At 45.4% G+C, this 21,376-nt stretch overlaps 1 protein-coding gene across 1 annotated transcript in view; it reads left to right on the top strand.

The window, feature by feature from the left end:
- The window catches only part of LOC139280784 (stimulated by retinoic acid gene 8 protein homolog), a 53,164-nt gene that overhangs the window by 3,628 nt on the left and 28,160 nt on the right, over positions 1-21,376 (top strand). The window contains exons 2-3 of the mRNA XM_070900476.1: positions 6,470-6,676; positions 8,179-8,254. Coding sequence (XP_070756577.1) covers positions 6,476-6,676; positions 8,179-8,254 — 277 coding nt within the window. The 5' untranslated portion in view covers positions 6,470-6,475. The remainder of the gene's footprint in view (positions 1-6,469; positions 6,677-8,178; positions 8,255-21,376) is intronic.

Below are 21,376 nucleotides of genomic sequence, written 5' to 3' on the forward strand. Positions count from 1 at the left end.
TTAAAGAATTCATGACCCGCAATGGGATCAAACATGTCACCTCGGCCCCGTTTAAACCAGCCTCCAATGGGCAGGCAGAGCGGGCAGTATAAACAATCAAACAGAGCCTTAAACGAGTCACAGAAGGCTCACTCCAAACCCACCTGTCCCGAGTACTGCTCAGCTACCGCATGAGACTCCAATCGCTCACAGGGGTGCCCCCGGCTGAGCTACTCATGAAAAGGACACTTAAAACCAGACTCTCGCTGGTTCACCCCAACCTGCATGATCAGGTAGAGAGCAGGCGGCAGCAAAAAAATTTAAACGATGGTCGCGCCACTGTGTCACGGGAAATTGATCTGAATGACCCTGTGTATGTGCTAAACTATGGATATGGTCCCAAGTGGATTGCGGGCACGATGATAGCTAAAGAAGGGAGTAGGGTGTTTGTAGTCAAACTAGACAATTGACAAATTTGCAGAAAGCACCTGGACCAAATGAGGCTGCAGTTCACAGACTGCCCTGAACAACCCACAGCAGACACCACCTTTTTCGACCCCACAACACAAACCCAAAGGATCACGACACCACCCCGGACCAGGAAATCGAACCCATCACGCCCAACAGCCCAGCAAGGCCAGGCTCACCCAGCAGCCCTGCAGGGCAACAACACACCAGCCCAGCAAGGGCACAGCCAACACACCAGAACAGACATTTGTACCGAGGCGGTCCACCAGGGAAAGAAAGGCTCCCGACCACCTCACCTTGTAAATAGTTTTCACTTTGACTTTGGGAGGGAGTGATGTTGTGTATCTGTAAAGCATGCACTCCCATGTTCCGCCACCAGGGAGTGCATCCCCTGAAGTCCCAAGGGATCCCAGCATCCTTTGGGAGCTCTGTATATAAGCCGGCCCCTAAGGCCTTTTCCTCACTCTGGAGTGTCTTAATAAAGACTGAGGTACCTGTTACTTTAACCTCGCTGTGTGCAGTCTCATCTGTGTTAGGAACACAATACTGAGAGTCAGAGAGAGAAACACCAGGAGTGAGAGAAGGTGAGAGTCAGAGAGAGAAACTACACCAGGAGTGAGAGAAGGTGAGAGTCAGAGAGTGAAACACCAGGAGTGAGAGAAGGCGAGTGTCAGAGAGAAGAACACCAGGAGTGAGAGAAGGTGAGTCAGAGGGAGAAACACCAGGAGTGAGAGAAGGTGAGAGTCAGAGAGAGAAACAACACCAGAAGTGAGAGAAGGCGAATGTCAGAGAAACACCAGGAGTGAGAGAAGGTGAGAGTCAGAGAGAGAAACAACACCAGGAGTGAGAGAAGGCGAGTGTCAGAGTGAGGGGAAAAAAGCAACAGGATTTGAAACCGGGCAGATTGGACTTGAAAACCTAGGCCAGAGTTGCAGGAGCTGAAACCTGTATCTATTTGCATACCTTGAGTGGGTTAGCATGCCACAGAATGAACCTTTACTCCTTATGTACAATATATCACACTGGAGATCATGCCCACCACATTCTGCTCCAAAATGGCAGTAAATACCACACTTATCTCAGATTGGGTTTGGAGTTATATAGAAGATAATTTATCAGAAAGATAATAGAACACAAAACTAATGCAATATTTGGACTTACACAATGCATAGACTGATAACAAAAATGCTCTTAATCATTTTGTTCAACAAAGATGTCCTTAATCGTTTTATTCTTTTCAGTAACTCATACTGAGGTCATAAGAACATAAATAGGAGTAGGCCATTTGGCCCCTCGAGCCTGGCTAATCTGATCATGAACTCAGTTCCACTTTCCTGCCTGCTCCCCATAATCCTTTATTCCCTTATCACTCAAAAATCTGTCTATCTCCACCTTAAATATATTCAATGACCCAGTCTCAACAGCTGTCTGGGGCAGAGAATTCCACAGATTTACAACCCTCTGAAAGAAGAAATTCCTCCTCATCTCAGTTTTAAATAGGTGGCCCCTTATTCTGAGACTATGCCCTCTAGTCTTAGTTTTCCCTATGAGTGGAAATATCCTCTCTGCATCCACCTTGTCAAGATCCCTCATTATCTTATATGTTTCAATAAGATCACCTCTCATCCTTCTGAACTCCAATGAGTACAGGTCCAACCTACTCAACCTATCTTCATAAGTCAACCCCCTCATCTCCGGAATCAACCTAGTGAACCTTCTCTGAACTGCCTGCAATACAAATATATCCTTCGTTAAATCCAGAAACCAGAACTGAACGCAGTACTCTAGGTGTGGTCTTACCAATACCCTGTACAGTTGTAGCAGGACTTCTCTGCTTTTATACTCCATCCCCCTTGCAATAAAAGCCAACATTCCATTTGCCTTCCTGATTACTAGCTGTACCTGCATGAGTCGCTGGAGAAATACCACCAATGATATCTCCGCAAGATCCTACAAATCCCCTGGGAGAACAGATGCACCAACATTAGCGTCCTCGACCAGGCTAACATCTCCAGCATTGAAGCACTGACCACACTTGATCAGCTCCGCTGGGCAGGCCACGTATTCGCATGCCAGACACGAGACTCCCAAAGCAAGCACTCTACTCGGAACTCCTTCACGGCAAATGAGCCAAAGGTGGGCAGAGGAAATGTTACAAGGACACCCTCAAAGCCTCCCTGAAAAAGTGCAACATCCTCACCGAAACCTGGGAGTCCCTGGCCAAAGACTGCCCTAAGTGGAGGAAGTGCATCCAGGAGGGCGCTGAGCACCTTGAGTCCCACCTGTGACAGAGACTTTAGTTCTCATATTGGACTGTTCCAGCACTGATCCCTGCGGCATCCCGCTAGTTACTGTTTGCCAACCGGAAAATGACCCATTTATCCTGGTCTCTGGCGAATGTTACACAGGAGACTGACCTTGTGGAGATCCAGTGAACTCCTTCTTGTGGTAAAGCAATTATAGACCAGATAACCTGACAATGGTAGTGGGGAAAATGCTGGAATCAATTATTAAAGATTTAATAGCAGTGCATTTGGAAAACAGTGAAAGGATCGGTCCAAGTCAGCATGGATTTATGAAAGGGAAATCATGCTTGACAAATTTTCTAGAATTGTTTGAGGATGTAACTAGTAGAGTGGATAAGGGAGAACCAGTGGATGTGGTGTATTTGGACTTTCAAATGGCTTTTGACAAGGTACCACACAAGAGATTAGTGTGCAAAATTAAGGCACATGGGATTGGGGGTAATGTATTGACGTGGAGAGAGTACTGGTTGGCAGAGAGTGGGAATAAACGGGTCCTTTTCAGAATGGCAGGCAGTGACTAGTGGGGTATCGCAAGGTTCAGTGCTGGGACCCCAGCTATTTACAATATACATTAATGATTTGGACGAAGGAATTGAGTGTAATATCTCCAAGTTTGCAGATGACACTAAGCTGGGTGGCAGTGTGAGCTGTGAGGAGGATGCTAAGAGGCTGCAGGGTGACTTGGACAGGTTAGGTGAGTAGGCAAATGCGTGGCAGATGCAGTATAACGTGGATAAGTGTGAGGTTATCCACTTTGGTGGCAAAAACAGAAGGCAGATTATTATCTAATTGGTGACAGATTCGTAAAAGAGGAGGTGCAACAAGACCTGGGTGTCATGGTACATCAGTCATTGAAAGTAGGCATGCAGGTACAGCAGGCAGTAAAGAAAGCACATGGCATGTTGGCCTTCATAGCGAGAGGATTGAGTATAGGAGCAGGGAGCTCTTGCTGTAGTTGTACAGGGCCTTGGTGAGACCACACCTTGAGTATTGTGTGCAGTTTTGGTCTCCTAATCTGAGGAAGGACATTCTTGTTATTGAGGGAGTGCAGCGAAGGTTCACCAGACTGATTCCCGGGATGGCAGGACTGACATATGAAGAAAGACTGGATCGACTAGGCTTATAGTCACTGGAATTTAGAAGAATGAGAGGGGATCTCATAGAAGCATATAAAATTCTGACGGGATTGGACAGGTTAGATGCAGGAAGAATGTTCCCGATATTGGGGAAGTCCAGAACCAGGGGTCACAGTCTAAGGATAAGGGGTAAGCCATATAGGACCGAGATGGGGAGAAACTTTTTCACCCAGAGAATTGTGAACCTATGGAATTCTCTACCACAGAAAGTTATTTCACAGCTCTGGAATGCTGCACTTGCCTGAGACCTGTCCTTATATACCTGTCTCTTCCAAGTGCACCCCTGGTGGTAAGGTATGCTGGTGGTTACAGGTCATAACTTATTACAGTCATGTGTAGCATGTTAGGATACAGTTATATATAATAACACAAGATACATAACAGTTGGATATATTCAAAAGGGAATTAGATGTGGCCCTTATGGCTAAAGGGATCAGGGGGTATGGGGAAAAGGCAGGAGTGGGGTACTGAAGTTGCATGATCAGCCATGATCATATTGAATGGTGGTGCAGGCTCGAAGGGCCGAATGGCCTGCTCCTGCACCTATTTTCTATGTAACACAGGGAATTTAAACCATAGGGCTGCTGCTCATGTATATTTTGATGTTGAAGAAGATTTCTTCTTCTCAATGGTCATTCAACTAAGACATTAACAATTCAAACACTTTAGGTAGATAAGATGTGAACAGTAGTCTCCTGGCCATCTGATTGTCTGTTTCCTTTTGATGTCTGATACCAATTTAAATCCTACCTTCTTCTGTTCTCACATACTTGTCAATGATTTTAAACAATGCACATTTTCAAGATCTAGAGCAAAGTCATTTAGGATGTGGCGGAGGTGCGGCAAGTGAAGGTATGGGGTCCAGAAGAGCCGAGGGCCCAGGGGCAGCACGGGCCAGCCCACACTGTGATATGTGTGCGCACTAGGTCCGTGCAGCAGAGCAGGTCTCCAGTCGTCCTGGTTTACCTTTGCCACTGGATAAAGGCCTAGCTCTGACAAGCCCGTGTGGTGGCTGGTATGCAATGGTCACCACACGTTAAAAAGATCCACGCACAGGCATCTTCCACCCCTTCAATTGGAGTTCAGGACTGGAATATCGGGTTCTTCATTGAAACTCACGTGGAAGCAAGTCATCCTCGTTCGAAACAATGACTGACACTGCAGTGGATGTGTATGCATGGCTTTTCAGAGGGCCTTCAATAATATGCTACATAAGAGGCTCAGGATAATGGTCAGGGTGTGTGGAGTTAGGGGTCAGGTAGTAGAGTTGATTAAAAGATGGCTACAAAACAAAACACAGAGGGTAGAACTAAGGAAAGTTTCTTGGCCTGGCAGTGAGTGGGAAGTGGCAACCCACAGGGATCTGTGCTGGGCCCACTGAGTTTGCCATATTGATTTGGACGCAGAAATTGTAAATGTGTAGAAATTTGCAGATGATACCAAATTGTGGGTATAGCTAATAATGGGGAGGACTGCACCAAAAATACAGGAAAACATAAATAGGCTTTCAGATTGGGTGGATAAATGGCAAATGAAATTCAATATAGCGAAGTGTGAGGTGATTCATTATTGTGGGAGGTTAGTAACTAAATAGGGTAGAGGAGCAGGAGATCTGGAAATACAGATACATACATCACTTAAAGTACCAACACACGTTTATAAGGCGATAAAGAGTGCAAAGTACGGGGATTTATTTCTAGAGGAATAGAATATAAAAGGGAGGTAGTGTTAAATTTATATCGAACCTTGGTTAGACCACACTTGGAGTACTGTGTGCAGTTCTGGTCTTCATACTATGAAAAGGATATTGAAGCACTGGAGAAAGTGCAGAAATGATTTACAAAGATGTTAACAGATTTGAGAAGTTGCAACTATCAGGAAAGATTGAGCAGGTTGGGGTTCTCTTCTCTGGAAAAGAGATTAAAAGAGACCTGATAAAGTTCTTTAAAATTAGAAAGGGGTTCGATAGGATGGTATTAACCTTCCAAGAAATATGTAACCTCCTTATTCCTCCCACAATAATTAATCACCTCACACTTTGCTATATTGAATTTCATTTGCCATTTATTTACCCAATCTAAGTCCAGAAGAGAGTGGTGAGAATGTGAAACTTGCTGCCACATGGAGTGGTTGGTGCAGATAACGTTGTTGCATTTAAAGGGAGACTTGATGCATACATGAGGAAGAGGGAAATAGAGAGATACAGGGCAGGGTGGGGAGAGATCATTAGAATAGGAGGAGTGTAATACAAGTCCCGGCATAGACCAGTTGGGCCAAATGGCCTGTTTCTGTGCTGTAGATCTATGTAATTTCATGTAAGGTAAATCTGTTGATTAAATCACTTTTCATTCTCCATAATCTATGGAAACCTAATGGTTACTAATGAGTAATTTAAAAGATGGAATCTAATTGAGAAGTGCCATCAATCCATGAATACTGCTCTGTGTTTCATAGGAGAGTATAAGGTGAAATATTTCTGAAGCAGAATTATAAGGGAATGATAGGAGTCTAGTCTGTAATAGGATACCTATACTACTCATGTTTAACAGTGTGCAGCTCTGTGTATATTCCTGGATTCAGGTTTAAATGGAGAGCTCCGGAGAGTGCACCAGTCCTTACACAGATGCGAGTCCCAGCTTTTTGGCGATGCTGCAGGAAGTGGAACCTCGGGTGGCTCGCCGCCGCCTCTCTCAAGCTCGACATCGAGCAAAGCTGGCGGGCCTTTTCAATCACCTGCGTGACACGGTGTGCCCTCAGTCCAAGAGGACCAAAAGGACCACTTCAAAAGTAAGACAGAGTTTGAGTGTGGCACCCACAAATCAAATATGATCCAGTTTGGGGAACAAATTATGCTCAGGATAACTGGGTTTCAATAGTCAGAGGATAACTCCTAGATTTTTAAAAATATTATCAACATACTGTTATATGGATATGAAATCTTGTTTATATTACAGAATTTACTGAGTTACATAGGTGACACGCTTATGTGTATAATGTGTAACACGTTGCATTTTACATTTTAGGGTACGAGATGAAATGTAGTAAATTTTGAAAATATTATGAAACAAGTTATTTTTTCTCCATTTCACTTACTTAGGCCTCTATTTTCACCATGATTGTGCGCCGTTTTTTTGGCGCCCAAATGTTTTTTTGACATGAAAAACGCACTTTCCAACTTTCGCCAACGTTTGGACGCCGGCACCGACCATGTGCGACAGTTTAAAAATTCCAACCCGAGTCAAAACAGGATCCATCGCGTTTTTCTGGACAATCAATTTTGGCCGACCACGATTTTTTTCAGCGCGGCGCGTACTGCCCAAAAACCCCACAGAAAAAAACATATATTAACTTAAGGAATCAGCGCGGCACACAAGAGGACAAGAGCAAGGCAATAAGTATACACAATAACATATCTTTTTCTTCACAGGGAACTCTTTTTTGAGCAAGGGAAGAAGACTTCTGGGTGGAAAGGACTGTTCCCCACCGGCTGAACCCGCTGCATTCCGGATTCCCGGGCCGAATGCCCCCCACCGCTCTCCCTGCGAGTTGAAGTTCGGGAGCAGGAGGGCCATTCGGCCCGGGATTGCAGCGGGTCCAGCCGGGGAGGGTGGCGGAGCGGTGGCAGAAGATCCAGCGGGAGGCGGAGCTCCGGTGGCCGTGGGTCTCACTTGGGGAGGGGGGAGTGGTGGCAGCGGGTACAGGTCCTTTGTGGCCCTTTCAGCAGCGGTGAGGTAGGAGTCCTTTGGGGGGAGCGGGCTGCAGCTTGCTTCAGCATCTCTAGTTGCCCTGACAACTTCAGCTTTTCGCGTATGCCCAGAGAGTTTTTAGCGCAGATTTGAAGCTCCGCACCCCCCCCCCCCCCCCACCCAGACTAACTTCGAAGAGCGCGGCACCAAATTCAAATATTTATTTGGCGAAAGCCCCGATTTTTTTTCCTGGCGCAAACGTACATAAAAAAAATCGGACGTTAACATGTGCGGGCGCCGAAAATCCAGCAAGTGGAAAATAGGGGCCATAATGTTGCTGTCTCCCTCTGATATAGGTTATAAGTGTATAGAAAACGGCACACACACAAGCTGTACAGTATCAAACAAGATTGAATTGTTCCCCTTGTCCTGGTCTGTACTGCATATGTGTCGGGATTGACATAGACCTGAGCTGTAGCGCTTTCCCCTTTGCTCCGATCAAATAACTGTTTCTCTGAGCAGCAGTGATATTGCAGAATTAAACAACGTTCTTTATGTTACAACAAAGGCTAAACTTTTGCTATACATTGGTTTTATTTGTAGTGGCAGGTATTGCGTAAGGCAAAGAACTACATCCTGGATTTAGAAAGAAAGCTTGAGAATTTGCTGAAACTTAAAGGTCAGTATATGCAGGACTACTATTATAATAATTCAGTTTCTATTTCTACAGTCAGCAAACGTTAGCAGGCAAAACATTAGTCACTGAGTTCTGATAACTGCAGAGAGTTGGTGCTTTGTTCAGTTTGGATTAAAGGTTGTTCTTGTGGTTGTCTCCAGAGTGCAAAAGCAGAGAGAGGATTGGAAAGAGGAGCAATGGGATCTAGGGTACAGATACACAAATCAATAAAAATTGTGACGCTGGTTATAAAGGGCATAAAAAAGCAAACCAAGTACTGGGGTTCATTTCTAGAGGGACAGAATTGAAAAACAGAAGTTATATTAAACTAATATCGAATCTTGGTTAGGACAGAAGAAATAGGAACAGGAGTAGGCCATTTGGCCCCTCGAGTCTGCTCTGCCATTCAATAAGATCATGGCTGATCTGATCTTGGGCTCAGCTCCACTTCCCTGCCCGCTCCCCATAACCCTTCACTCCCTTATTATTCAAAAATCTGTCTATCTGCACCTTAAATATATTCAATGACCCAGCCTCCACAGCTCTCTGGGGTAGAGAATTCCACAGATTTACAACCCTCTGAGAGAAGAAATTCCTCCTCATTGCACTTCTAAATTGGTTGCTGCTTATTCTGAAACTATGCCCCCATAATTCTAGATTGCCCCGCAAATGGAAATATCCTCTCTGCATCTACCTTATCGAATCCCCTCAGTATCTTATATGTTTCACTAAGTTCATCTCTCATTCTTCTAAATTCCAATGAGTATAGGCCCAACCTGCTCAACCTTTCTCATAAGTCAACCCCTTCATAGAAACATAGAAATTTACAGCACAGAAGGAGGCCATTTCGGCCCATTGTGTCCACACCAGCCGACAAAGAGCTGCACGGCCCTTGGTCAGCAGCCCTAAAGGTTACATATAAACCTATGAACAATGACGGAAAGGCAAAGAGTACCCAGCCCAACCAGTCTGCCTCACACAACTGCGACACCCCTTATACTGAAATATTCTACACTCCACCCCAACCGAAGCCATGTGATCTCCTGGGAGAGGCAAAAACCAGATTAAAAACCCAGGCCAATTTAGGGAGAAAAAATCTGGGAAAATTCCTCTCTGACCCATCCATGCGATCGAAACTAGTCCAGGAGATCACCCTGGCCTTATTCGATTCCCTATAGTACTTACCATTATATCTGCGCCATCCAGCAAAAGATCATCCAGTCTTATCCCAATTACCAGCTCTAGGTCCGTAATCCTGCAGGTTACAGCACTTTAAGTGCCCATCCAACCATCTCATAAAAGTGGTGAGGGTTTCTGCATCCACCACTCTTCCAGGCAGCGAGTTCCAGATCCCCACACCCCTCTGCGTAAAGAAGCCCCCCCCCCGCCGCCCTCAAATCCCCACTAAACCTTCCACCAACCACTTTAAAACTATGCCCCCTCGTAATAGACCCCATCCACCAATGGAAATAGGCCCTTACTAGCCACTGTGTCCGGGCCCCTCAATATTTTGTACATCTCAATGAGGTCTCCTCTCAACCTCCTCTGTTCCAATGAGAACAAACCCAGCCTATCCAATCTGCCCTCATAACTAAGAATTTCCATTCCAGGCAGCATCCTAGTAAATGTCCTCTTCATCCTCTCTAGTGCAGTCACGTCCTTCCTATAATACCGCGACCAGAACTGCATGCAGTACTCCAGCTGTGGCCTAACCAAGGTATTATACAATTTAAGCATAACCTCCCTGTTCTTATATTCTATGCCTCTGCCAATAAAGGCAAGAATTCCGTATGCCTTCTTAACCACCTAATCCACCTAGCCTGCTACTTTCAGGGATCTGTGGACAAGCACTCCAAGGTCCCTTTGTTCATCTACACTATTAAGTGGCCTACTGCTTAATGTGTATACCCTTTCCTTATTAGCCCTCCCAAAGTGCATCACCTCACATTTTTCTGAATTAAATTCCATTTGCCACTGCTCTGCCCACCTGACCAGTAGATTGATATCCTCCTGCAGCCCATGACTTTCCTCTTCATTATCAACCACACAGCCAATTTTAGTGTCATCTGCAAACTTCTTAATCATACTCCCTATATTCAAATCTAAATCGTTGATATAAACCACAAAAAGCAAGGGACCCAGTACTGAGCCCTGCGGAACCCCACTGAAAACATCCTTCCAGTCACAAAAACATCCATCAATCATTACCCTATGCTTCCTACCTCCAAGCCAATTTTGGATCCAACTTGCCACTTTGCCCTGAATCTCACTGGCTTTAACCTTCAAGACCAGTCTACCATGTGTGACCTTATCAAAAGCTTTGCTAAAGTCCATATATACTACATCGTACGCACTACCCTCATCGACCCTCTTGGTTACACAGAAACAGAGAAAATAGGTGAGGAGCAGGCCATTCGGCTCCTCGAGCCTGCACTGCCATTTAATATGATCATGGCTGAGCATTCAACCTCAGTACCCCAGCCCAGCCTTCTCTCCATGTCCCCTGATCCCTTTAACCATAAGGGCCACATCTAACTCCTTTTTGAATATGTCCAATGAACTGGATTCAACAACTTTCTGTGGCAGAGAATTCCACAGGTTCACAACTCTCTGGGTGAAAAAGTTTCTCCTCATCTCGGTTCTATATGGCTTACCCCTTATCCTTAGACTGTGTCCTCTGGTTCTGGACTTCCCCAACATTGGGAACATTCTTCCTGCATCTAACCTGTCCAGTTCCATCAGAATTTTATATATTTCTATGAGATCCCCTCTCATTCTTCTAAATTCCAATGAGTATAAGCCTAGCCGATCCAGTCTTTCCTCATATGTCAGTCCTGCCATCCCGGGAATCAGTCTGATGAACCTTCGCTGCACTCCCTCAATAGCAAGCACGTCCTTCCTCAGATTAGGAGACCAAAACTGCACACAATACTCAAGGTGTGGTCTCACCAAGGCCCTGTACAACTGCAGCAAGACCTCCCTGCTCCTATACTCAAATCCCCTCACTATGAAGGCCAGCATGCCATGTGCTTTCTTTACTGCCTGCTGTACCTGCATGCCTACCTTCAATAACTGATGTACCATGACACCCATTGCACTCGTTGCACCTTCCCTTTTACTAATCTGTCACCATTCAGATAATAATCTGCCTTCCTGTTTTTGCCACCGAAGTGGATAACCTCACATTTAACCACATTATACTGCATCTGCCATGCATTTGCCCACTCACCTAACCTATCCAAGTCCCCCTGCAGCCTCTTAGCATCCTCCTCGCAGCTCGCACTGCCACCCAGATGAGTGTCATCTGCAAACTTGGAGATATTACATTAAATTCCTTCGTCCAAATCATTAATGTATATTGTAAATAGCTGGGGTCCCAGCACTGAACCTTATGGCACCACACTAGTCACTGCCTGTCATTCTGAAAAGGACCCATTTATTCCCACTCTTTGCAACCATTTCTCTACCCACGTCAACACATTACCCCCAATACCATGTGCCTTAATTTTGCACACTAATCTCTTGTGTGGGACCTTGTTAAAAGCTTTTTGAAAGTCAAAAAACACCACATCTAATAGTTTTCCTTTATCCATTCTATTAGTTACATCCTCAAAAAACTCTAGAAGATTTGTCAAGCATGATTTCCCTTTCATAAATGCATGCTGACTTGGACCGATCCTGTCACTGCTTTCCAAATGTGCTGCTATTACATCTTTAATAATTGACTCCAGCATTTTCCCCACCACCGACGTCAGGCTAACCGGTCTATAATTCCCTGTTTGCTCTCTCCCTCCTTTTTTAAAAAGTTCGGTGACATTAACTACCCTCCAATCCATAGGAACTGATCCAGAATCCATGGAATGTTGGAAAATGACCACCAACGCATCTACTATTTCTAGGGCCACTTCCTTAAGTTCTCTAGGATGCAGACTATCAGGCCCTGGGGATTTATTGGCTTTCAGTCCCTTCAATTTCGCTAACACCATTTCCTGACTAATAAGGATTTCCCTCAGTTCCCCCTTCTCGCTAGACCCTCGGTCCCCTAGTATTTTCGGGAGGTTATTCGTGTCTTCCTTAGTGAAGACAGAACCAAAGTATTTGTTCAATTGGTCTGCCATTTCCTTGTTCCCCATCATGAATTCACCTGATTCTGACTGCAAGGGACCTACATTAGTCTTCACTAATCTTTTTCTCTTCACATATCTATAGAAGCTTTTGCAATCAGTTTTTATGTTCCTTGCAAGCTTACTCTCATACTCTATTTCCCCCCCCCTAATTAAACCCTTAGTCTTCCTCTGCTGAATTCAAAATTTCTCCCAGTCCTCAGGTTTGCTGCTTTTTCTGGCCAATTTATATGCCTCTTCCTTGGATTTAACACTTCCCTAATTTCCATTGCTAGCCACAGTTGAGGCACCTTCCTTTTTTATTTTTACACCACACAGGGATGTACATTGTTGTAGTTCACCCATGTGATCTTTAAATGTCTGAGATTGCCTATCCATCGTCAACCCTTTAAGTATCATTCGCCAGTCTATCCTAACCAATTCACGTCTCATACCGTCGAAGTTTCCTTTCTTTAAGTTCAGGACCCTAGTCTGAATTAACTGTCACTCTCCATCTTCATGAAGAATTCTACCATATTATGGTCACTCTTCCCCAAAGGACCTCGCACAACCAGATTGCTAATTAATCCTCTCTCATTACGCAAGACCCAGTCGAGGATAGCCTGCTCTCTAGTTGGTTCCATAGAAACATAAAAACATAGGTAATAGGTGCAGGAGTAGGCCATTCGGCCCTTCGAGCCTTCACCGCCATTCAATAAGATCATGGCTGATCACTCCCTCACTACCCCTTTCCTGCTTTCTCTCCATACCCCTTGATCCCCTTAGCCGTAAAGGCCATATCTAACTCCCTCTTGAATATATCCAATGAACTGGCATCAACAACTCTCTGTGGCAGGGAATTCCACAGGTTAACTCTCTGAGTGAAGAAGTTTCTCCTCATCTCAGTCCTAAATGGCCTACCCCTTATCCTAAGACTATGTCCCCTGGTTGTGGACTTCCCCAACATCGGGAACATTCTTCCCGCATCTAACCTGTCCAGTCCCGTCAGAATCTTATTTGTTTCTATGAGATCCCCTCTCATCCTTCTAAACTCCAGTGAATAAAGGCCCAGTTGATCCAGTCTCTCCTCATATGTCAGTCCAGCCATCCCTGGAATCATTCTGGTGAACCTTCACTGCATTCCCTCAATAGCAAGAACATCCTTCCTCAGATTAGGAGACCAAAACTGAACGCAGTATTCCAGGTGAGGCCTCACTAAGGCCCTGTACAACCGCAGTAAGACCTCACTGCTCCTATACTCAAATCCCCTAGCTATGAAGGCCAACATACCATTTGCCTTCTTCACTGTCTGCTGTACCTGCATGCCAACTTTCAATGACTGATGAACCATGACACCCAGATCTTGTTGCACCTCCTCTTTTCCTAATCTGCCGCCATTCAGATAATATTCTGCCTTAGTGTTTTTGCCCCCAAAGTGGATAACCTCACATTTATCCACATTATACTGCTTCTGCCATGCATTTGCCCACTCACCTAACCTGTCCAAGTCATGCTGCAGCCTCTTAGCGTCCTCCTCACAGCTCATACCGCCACCCAGTTTAGTGTCATCTGCAAACTTGGAGATATTACACTCAATTCCTTCATCTAAATCATTAATGTATGTTGTAAAGAGCTGGGGTCCCAGCACTGAGCCCTGCGGCACTCCACTAGTCACTGCCTGCCGTTGTGAAAAGGACCGGTTTATCCCGACTCTCTGCTTCCTGTCTGCCAACCAGTTCTCTATCCACGTCAGTACATTACCCCCAATACCATACGCTTTGATTTTGCACACCAATCTCGCGTGCGGGACCTTGTCAAAAGCCTTTTGAAAGTCCAAATACACCACATCCACTGGTTCTCCCTTGTCCATTCTGCTAGTTACATCCTCAAAAAATTCCAGAAGATTCGTCAAGCATGATTTCCCTTTCATAAAGCCATGCTGACTTGGACCGATCCTGTCACTGCTTTCCAAATGAGCTGCCATTTCATCCTTAATAATTGATTCCAACATTTTCCCCACTACTGATGTCAGACTAACCGGTGTATAATTACCCGTTTTCTCTCTCCCTCCTTTTTAAAAAAGTGGTGTTACATTAGCTGCCCTCCAGTCCATAGGAACTGATCCAGAGTCGATAGACTGTTGGAAAATGATCACCAATGCATCCACTATTTCTAGGGCCACTTCCTTAAGTACTCTGGGATGCAGACTATCAGGCCCCGGGGATTTATCGGCCTTCAATCCCATCAATTTCCCTAACACAATTTCCCGCCTAATAAGGATATCCTTCAGTTCCTCCTTGTCACTAGACCCACTGTCCCCTAGTACATTCGGAAAGTTATTTGTGTCTTCCCTCGTGAAGACAGAACCGAAGTATTTGTTCAATTGGTCTACCATTGCTTTGTTCCCCATTATAAATTCACCTGAATCTGACTGCAAGGGACCTACATTTGTCTTCATTAATCTTTTTCTCTTCACATATTTATAGAAGCTTTGCAGTCAGTTTTTATGTTCCCTGCAAGCTTCCTCTTGTACTCTATTTTCCTCCTCTTAATTAAACCCTTAGTCCTCCTCTGTTGAATTCTAAATTTCTCCCATTCCTCAGGTTTGTTGTTTTTTCTAGCCAATTTATATGCCTCTTCCTTGGTTTTAACACCATCCTTAATTTCCCTTGTTAGCCACTGTTGAGCCACCTTCCCCGTTTTATTTTTATTCCAGACAGGGATGTACAATTGCTGAAGTTCATCCATGTGATCTTTAAATGTTTGCCATTGTTTATCCACCGTCAACCCTTTAAGTATTCTTTGCTAGTCTATTCTAGCCAATTCACGCCTCATACCGTCGAAGTTACCTTTCCTTAAATTCAGGACCCTAGTTTCCGAATTAACTGTGTCACTCTCCATTTTAACAAAGAATTCTACCATATTATGGTCACTCTTCCCCAAGGGGCCTCGCAAACAGGATTGCTAATTCGTCCCTTCTCATTACACATCACCCAGTCTAGGATGGCCAGCTCTCTAGTTGGTTCCTCGACATATTGGTTGAGAAAACCATCCCTTATACACTCCAGGAACTCCTCCTCCACGGTATTGCTACTAGTTTGGTTAGCCCAATCAATATGTAGATTAAAGTCACCCATGATAAAAGCTGTACCTTTATTGCACACATCCCTAATTTCCTGTTTGATGCCGTCCCCAACCTCACTACTACTGTTTGGTGGTCTGTACACAACTCCCACTAGCGTTTTCTGTCCTTTGGTGTTTCGCAGCTTTACCGATATAAATTCCACATCATCCACATTAATGTCCTTCCTTACTATTGCGTTAATCTCCTCTTTAACCAGTAATGCTACCCCACCTCCTTTTCCTTCCTGTCTATCCTTCCTGAATATTGAATATCCCTGGATGTTGAGTTCTCAGCCTTGGTTATCCTGGAGCCATGTCTCCGAGATGCCAATTACATCATATCCGTTAACTGCTATCTGCGCAGTTAATTCGTCCACCTCATAACGAATACTCCTCGCATTGAGACTCAGAGCCTTCAGGTTTGTTTTTTTAACACTCTTTGTCCTTTTAGAATTATGTTGTAATATACCACCTCAAAAAATTCTATCAGGCTATTTAAACACAATCTTCCCTTAACAAATCCGTGCTGACTGTCAGCATGGATTTATGAAAGGGAAATCATGCTTGACAAATCTTCTAGAGTTTTTTGAGGATGTAACTAGTAGAGTGGATAAGGGCGAACCAGTGGATGTGGTGTATTTGGACTTTCAAAAGGCTTTTGACAAGGTCCCAAACTAGAGATTAGTGTGCAAAATTAAGGCACATGGTATTGGGGGTAATGCATTGACGTGGATAGAGAACTGGTTGGCAGACAGGAAGCAAAGAGCAGGAATAAATGGGTCCTTTTCAGAATGGCAGGCAGTGACTAGTGGGGTGCCACAACGTTCAGTGTTGGGACCCCAGCTATTTACAATATACATTAATGATTTGGATGAAGGAATTGAATGTAATATCTCCAAGTTTGCAGATGACACTAAGCTGAGTGGCAGTGTGAACTGTGAGGAGGATGCCAAGAGGCTGCAGGGTGATTTGGACAGGTTAAGTGAATGGGCAAACGCATGGCAGATGCAGTATAATGTGGTTAAATGTGAGGTTATCCACTTTGGTGGCAAAAACAGGAAGGCAAATTATTATCTGAATGGTGACAGATTAGTAAAAGGGGAGGTGCAACGAGACCTGGGTGTCATGGTACATCAGTCACTGACGGTAGGCGTGCAGATACAACAGCAGTAAAGAAAGCAAATGGCATGCTGGCATTCATAGCAAGTGGATTTGAGTATAGGAGCAGGGAGGTCTTACTGCAGTTGTACAGGGCCTTGGTGAGACCAAACCTTGAGTATTGTGTGCAGTTTTGGTCTCCTAATCTGAGGAAGGACATGCTTGCTATTGAGGGAGTGCAGCGAAGGTTCACCAGACTAATTCCCGGGATGGCAGGACTGACATATGAAGAAAGACTGGGTTGGCTAGGCTTATACTCACTGGAATTTAGAAGAATAAGAGGGGATCTCATAGAAACATATAAAATTATGACGGGACTGGACAGGTTAGATGCAGGAAGAATGTTCCCGATGTTGGGAAAGTCCAGAACCAGGGGTCACTGTCTAAGCCTTTTAGGACTGAGATGAGGAGAAACTTTTTCACCCAGAGAGTGGTGAACCTGTGGAATTCTCTACCTCAAAATGTTGTTGAGTCCAGTTCATTGGATATATTCAAGAGGGAGTTAGATGTGGCCCTTACGGCTAAGGGGATCAGGGGGTATGGAGAGTAGGCGGGAGTGGGGTACTGAATTGCATGATCAGCCATGATCGTATTGAATGGCGGTGCAGGCTCAAAGGGCCGAATGGCCTGCTCCTGCACCTATTTTCTATGTCCCTTATTAAACCTTGCCTTTTCAAATGTAGATTTATCCTGTCTTTCAGGATTTTGTCCAATGATTTTCCCATTACTGAGGTTAGGCTGACAGGCCTGTAATTACTTGGCCTATCCCTTTCTCCCTTCTTAAGCAAGGGTACTACATTAGCAGTCCTCCAATCCTCCGGCACCATGTCCAGATCCAAAGAGGACTGGAAAATGATGGTCAAGGTCTCTGCTATTTCCTCTTTTACTTCGCTCAAGAACTTGGGATGCATTTCATCTGGGCCTGGGGACTTACCTACTTTCAAAGCTGCTAAACCCCTTAATACTTTCTTTCTCACTATATTTATTTCATCCAGAATATCACACTCCTCCTCGATGGCAGTATCTGCATTACCCCTTTCCTTTGTGAAAATAGATGCAAAATATTCGTTAAGAACCTTACCAACATCTTCCGCCTCCACACAAAGATTACCCCCATGGTCTCTGTAGTGTATGTAGGCATCTTTAGTAATGACTCCACGAGGCAGGGTATGGTGCTTAAACTCTGCAGATGCACAGTCCTTTATTAGCAGCTCCTAAGTGCTGACAACAAGCTGTGTGTTCCTTTTTATACTGGGTTACCTGCCATGTGCAGGCAACCCCTGGGTCTCCAGCAATAGCACCCTCTAGTGTACCGGTAAGGTGTGTATAGGAGAAGGGTACATTCAATGTTGCATGACAGTGTTACAGACATCACACAGTGAACAGGCATGCCTACACAACAATATTTCCCCCCTGAGCATTTTTCATATCCTAGTTGTCATGACCAGGGGAGGTGATCAGTGGTGGGCTATGAGAGGTTGTGGTGAGGGTTGTGTGGTTGCCAGGTGTGACCCCTGTGCTTGAGGTGGGCCTCGTACGTTTCTCCTCCCTCACACACAAACCAAGTGGGTGTCACTGTTGTGGGATCGCTCAAGGAGGTAGCCACGGCAGCAGTGGGTGGTGTGTATACACTGTGATGTGGGTAGTTGTGGGGTGGTGGGCAGGGCCACAAGACTGGGTGGGCTCCTTGTCCACCAATGGGGATGAGGGTCAGGTCATCCCAGAGTTTGCCAGGGAAGTTGGAGGGTATTGGCCTCATGATTCTGGTGTTGGCCCTGGTGGCCAGGGGCTGTAGGGCTGGTCTGATGCCAGTTGCCATTGGTGGTGGCTGGGCTTCCCATTGACCACTGTCCCTGTAGTGGGTCTGCTCCCACTAGCTGTGTGTGTGTCCTGCAAGGGGCATCACATTCGTTCCAAAGGTCCAGGCTACATGGTCAGGTAGCCTGCTGGACCTGGGGGTCTCCCACAGGGGGATTCTATTGGCATGAGCATGGTCCCTGTAGGATCCAGTGTCCTTTGGCAGTGTCCTACCGGTATACATGACACCTTGGCTCTGAGCACACATAGTCGAGCCTGCATTATACATTCTAGCACTTGCATCACTTTTGGGTGTCCTGGTTTCAATAGACATGGCTACATTAGGCATTTCACAATCTCTATCATTATTGTTAAGCATAATAAACTTGTTCTTAACCTTACTGACACCTGCATTCATCTCATTAGTCACATTAGTTAAACCAGCATCACAATCCATGGTTACATTGCATACATTTTCATACTTGCACCCTTTAATTGCATCTTTTGCTTTAAAGTCCATGTACTCAAATAGTTGGAACTTCCCCTTTAAATTTTTTTGGTTACCGGTCTCCTTTAAGGGAGCTTTCAAATCCGATTGGCCGCTCCATGTCACATGATGCCCCTCCATGTTGACTCGCATTTTCAATGCAAGTCTGCTGCTTGTTGTGCTGCAGCCATTTTGTGGTGCTCTTTTCTTCCACGTTCTTGTGGTGCTGCAGCCATTTTGTGGTCTTGTTGCAGGCAGGCTATGGTGCTCTTTTCTTCCACATGCTTGTGGTGCTGCAGTCATTCTGTGGTCTTGCTGCAGGCAGGCTGTGGTGGTCTTTTCTTCCATAGCACCACTTTGCCTGATGTGGACCCGGTTCATCCAATTCCTGCCCAGCAGCGTGGGATTGTCGCCGGCTACAATCCACAGGGGGAGTTTGTGCAACACGCCGCCCTGGGAGACCTGGACGTTTACACTGCCAACGATTTGGATTTTACCTTTGGTGTAGGTGAGCAGCTTTGCCTGTTAAGGAGCCAGTTTTTGTCGAGTGGCAGGATTCCTCCAAATTTTTTCAAAGGTCTTTTGGCTCATCGCAGACTGGCTCGCCCCTGTGTCGATCTCCATGGAGACTGGGACCCCATCGATGTTCACTTCCATCATCCACGGAGAACTTCCGTTGGAGCAGGTAAAGATTCCATACCCTTCTCCCAGGGTTAGAGCAGCTTCATCTTCATCTGTGTCGGAGCCCCGGTGATTAGACAACTCATCAGAGACACAGTGAGTACAGGCTTTTCTGCACATTCTCTGAAGGTGCCCTTTTTCTTTGCAGCCTTTGTATGCATAGTCTTTGTAGCAGCACTGGTGGGCCCTGTGGTTTCCTCCATAGCGCCAGCACGGGGCCATCCGGTTTGCCCCATGTGGCGGACTCAGGGTTGCGGGACTCGGGGCAGCATTTCTGCCTTTAGAAGTGTCCATGCGGTGCACTGCTCTCGCCGGTTTAGAGTCCTGGGTCATTATTTGCCTGGAGTCGCTGGCCGAAACCATGTAGGCCTGGCTCACTTGAATTTCTTTCTGCAGGGTGACCGTGATGTCAGCCGAGAGCAATTTGTGTAGGAGGCCTTCGTGGCCGATTCCGATGACAAATATGTCCCTTAGTGCTTCATTAAGGTGGTCGCCAAACTCACACGGTGCAGCTAGTCTTTTTAAGTGTGCAACATACTTGGCAATTTCTTGGCCCTCAGGTCGCCGGTAAGTGTAGAATCGGTGCCTGGTTGTGAGGATGCTTTCTTTCGGTTTTAGTTGTACCTGTATGATTGTTACAAGTTCCTCATAGCTCTTGGTGGTTGTCTTCTCTGGGGCTAGTAAGTCCCTGACAAGACCGTAGATGGTGGGCCCACAACTGCTAGCAGGATGGCCCTGCGTTTGTTCGGTAGTGTAGCCGGTGTGTCCCCGTCCAGGTCGTTGGCTATAAAGAAGTGTTTCAATCTTTCCACAAAAGTGTCCCAATCCTCCCCCTCCGTAAATTGCTGAAAGTTGCTGAGGTTTGAATTATGCCTCTTAACTTTCTATATTCCTCTCAAGATTCTGTAGTATTTAGCTGTTGGTAGCAGCAAAATTAGCTTTTCCCCAATTAAAGATTTTTTTCCCAGACCTATCCTTGTCCTTATCCATAACCAACTTGAATCTGACTGAATTATGGTCGCTGGCACCCAAGTGCTCGCCCACTAATACCCCTTCATCTCAGGAATCAACCTAGTGAACCTTCTCTGAACTACTTCCAATGCAAATATATCTCTCCTTAAATAAGGAGACCAAAACTGTATGCAGTACTCTAGGTGTAGTCTCACCAATACCCTGTACAGTTGTAGCAGGACTTCCCTGCTTTTATACCTCATCCCCCTTGCAATAAAGGCCAACATTCCATTTGCCTTCCTGATTACTCCCGTCGCCAGTTGTAGTGTATGTAGGTACCTTTAGTAATGATTCCACGAGGCAGGGTGTGGTGCTTAAACTCTGCAGACCTGCAGTCCTTTATTAGCAGCTCCTGAGTGCTGACAACAAGCTGTGTGTTCCTTTTTATACTGGGTTACCTGCCATGTGCAGGCAACCCCTGGGTCTCCAGCAACAGCACCCTCTAGTGTACCGGTAAGGTATGTACAAGGGTACATTCAATGTTGCATGACAGTGTTACAGACATCACACAGCGAACAGGCATGCCTACACAACAGTCTCTAATAGGCCCTACCCTTTCTTTAGTTACCCTCTTTAATATATTTATAGAACATCTGAGAATTTTTACTTAATGACATAAGCTTCTCTTTTTTTCTTTATCCTCCCCTGTAAGTCCCTAGACATCCAGGAGGCTCTAGAATTATTATTCCCAACCTTTTTCTTTAAGGGCACATGTTTGGCCTGCGCCTTCCGGATCTCCTCCTTGAATGCCTCCCACTGTTCCGA

Source organism: Pristiophorus japonicus, chromosome 15 (assembly GCF_044704955.1).
Source record: "Pristiophorus japonicus isolate sPriJap1 chromosome 15, sPriJap1.hap1, whole genome shotgun sequence".
NCBI classification, from domain to species: Eukaryota; Metazoa; Chordata; class Chondrichthyes; family Pristiophoridae; genus Pristiophorus; species Pristiophorus japonicus.